Source organism: Morus notabilis, unplaced genomic scaffold, assembly GCF_000414095.1.
Source record: "Morus notabilis unplaced genomic scaffold, ASM41409v2 C11449401, whole genome shotgun sequence".
NCBI classification, from domain to species: domain Eukaryota; kingdom Viridiplantae; phylum Streptophyta; class Magnoliopsida; order Rosales; family Moraceae; genus Morus; species Morus notabilis.
The window spans coordinates 1-2,004 of record NW_010387440.1 but is presented as its reverse complement, the minus strand read 5'-3'; the positions used below and the strand labels follow the sequence as shown (position 1 = coordinate 2,004).

Sequence of the window (2,004 nt, the reverse complement as noted above, 5' to 3'; positions counted from 1 at the left end):
TTTTTTTTTTGTTTTAACAATGAAGGCGTTTCACATTGGAAACGACAAATTTATGAAACAATGCAAAGCTTTGATTACTGTTATTTTATTTTATTATTGTTTTTTGGCTAAAGATGCCAAACTTAAATGATGGGCACTGCCTCTAAAATTTCAGTGAATTGTTCTCAATAGAAACTGTACAATTCAAGGATAAAATATATGTTGAGAAAAGTGCATGTGTATGTTATTCTGTATGAAAAATAGATGAGAATGTAAAGTGATTTATATACACGAAAGAACCATAGACCTAATAGATTAACATTTTGGGTCAAGTTGGACTCATAAAGTGTGTTGAGCCAATTTCGTATGTAGTGTCTCCCCAACAAGTGATATCAGAGCCGATGGTTCGTATGAGCCAAGCGATCACACTCGGTTAGTGTTCCCACAGTTAGTGTTGTAAGTGGTTTATATACATAAAAGAACCCTAGACCCAATAGGTTAACCGTTTGGGTCAAGTAGAACTTACGAAGTGTGTTAAGTCAGTTTTGCATGTGGTGTCTCCCTAATAATACCAGGCCTCAATCTATTGGGTTTTGAGGAGGAACTCGAATAACGACCTGTTATATCCATTATACAAAACTATGCCCTGGAAGTTTGAAGGCTTTTCTCTCATCTAACAATCTCCTCACCTTCTCAGAATCATCGTACCTTCCAACACTAGCAAAGATGTTGGACATAAGCACGTAGTCCCCTCCATACCCTCTTTCCATATCCAATATTTTCCTTGTCACTCTCTCACCCATCTCAACATTGTCATGAAAGCTACAAGCCCCTAAGAGTGTCCTCCAAATCACAACATTAGCAATCTCACTAGGAATCCCCGAAGCTATCTTTTCCGCTTCTTCTAATCTCCCTGTCCTCCCTAGCATGTCAATTAAACACCCATAATGCTTGATATCTGGTGCGATTTCATACTCATTGACCATCTTCTCAAAGAACTTGAGCCCCTCCTCAACCAACCCTCCGTGACTGCAACCGTTTAAAACGCTTAGGAGCGTCACTCGATTTGGCTTCAACCCACTTTCCTCCATCTTCTCAAAATTCTCAACTGCTTCTTTTCCCATTCCATGCATTGCAAACCCGGATATGATAGAGGACCACGAGATCAAATTTTTCCGTTCCAAGGATATCTCCTCGAAGAATCTGTATGCACTTGCTATGCACCCGCATTTGGAATATGAATCCAGGAGAGAATTTGTTATGCGTATATCGGACGCTCTAAATCCTCTCTTCTCAACGTAAGCATGAATGGATTGACAAACATCAAGAGCCCCGAGATTTGAAGCAGCCGGGATTATTGCCAGGAATGTTATTTCAGTAGGTTGAATACCATCATGGGAAGCCATTCTTCTAAACACAGCCACTGCTTCCTCATGCTGATTCATTCTCGTGTATGCATCGATAATCGCAGTCCATGACACAACAGTCCGTGTCGGCATTCGATCAAACAGCGAAATAGCGGATTCAAACTTGCCCCATTTCGCCAAACCCGTGATCATCACATTCCAAGTCACAAAATTCCTCTCAGGCATTTCATCGAACACCTGGTGGGCTTCACGTAAGAGCCCGCATGAAACGTACATATTTGCCAAAGCAGTCTGAACGTAGACATGGAAATGGAAACCCACTTTGAAAGAAATAGCATGGAGTTGATAACCCGGGATAACAGATTCCAAGTTGGAACACGCGTGAAGAAGAAAAGAGTAGGTGAAGCTGTCAAAGGGAGGAGGAGAATAAAGGAAATGTTTGTAGAGAGAGAAAGCTTGGTGAGGAAAGTCGCCATGGGAATAGCAGCGGAGTAAAGCGTTGAAGAGGATCGCGTGTCGTTGAAGTATTAAGCCTGATGTGAGAATGTGAGAGTGGACTTGTTGGGCTACACGGCGGTTTGATGGGTGTTTGGCCAAGAGAAAGAATAGCTTCTGTGGATTCATGTGCAGATGGGTTGAAAAAGACAGTTCTCTGATG

The 2,004-nt window shown here is 41.7% G+C and overlaps 1 protein-coding gene across 1 annotated transcript; it reads right to left on the bottom strand.

Annotated features, from left to right (window-relative positions):
* Nucleotides 1-228: 228 nt before the first annotated feature.
* On the bottom strand, nt 229-1,995 carry LOC21383900 (pentatricopeptide repeat-containing protein At1g09220, mitochondrial). The gene has a single exon (XM_010114897.2). The coding sequence runs from the start codon at nt 1,968-1,970 to the stop codon at nt 609-611; it is 1,362 nt and encodes a 453-aa protein (XP_010113199.1). The 5' UTR covers nt 1,971-1,995; the 3' UTR covers nt 229-608.
* Between the last annotated feature and the right edge of the window lie 9 nt (nt 1,996-2,004).

What these genes read in the sequence shown, in the direction of transcription:
- LOC21383900 (XM_010114897.2), bottom strand. Translation starts at nt 1,970, where the DNA reads ATGAATCCACAGAAGCTATTCTTTCTCTTGGCCAAACACCCATCAAAC.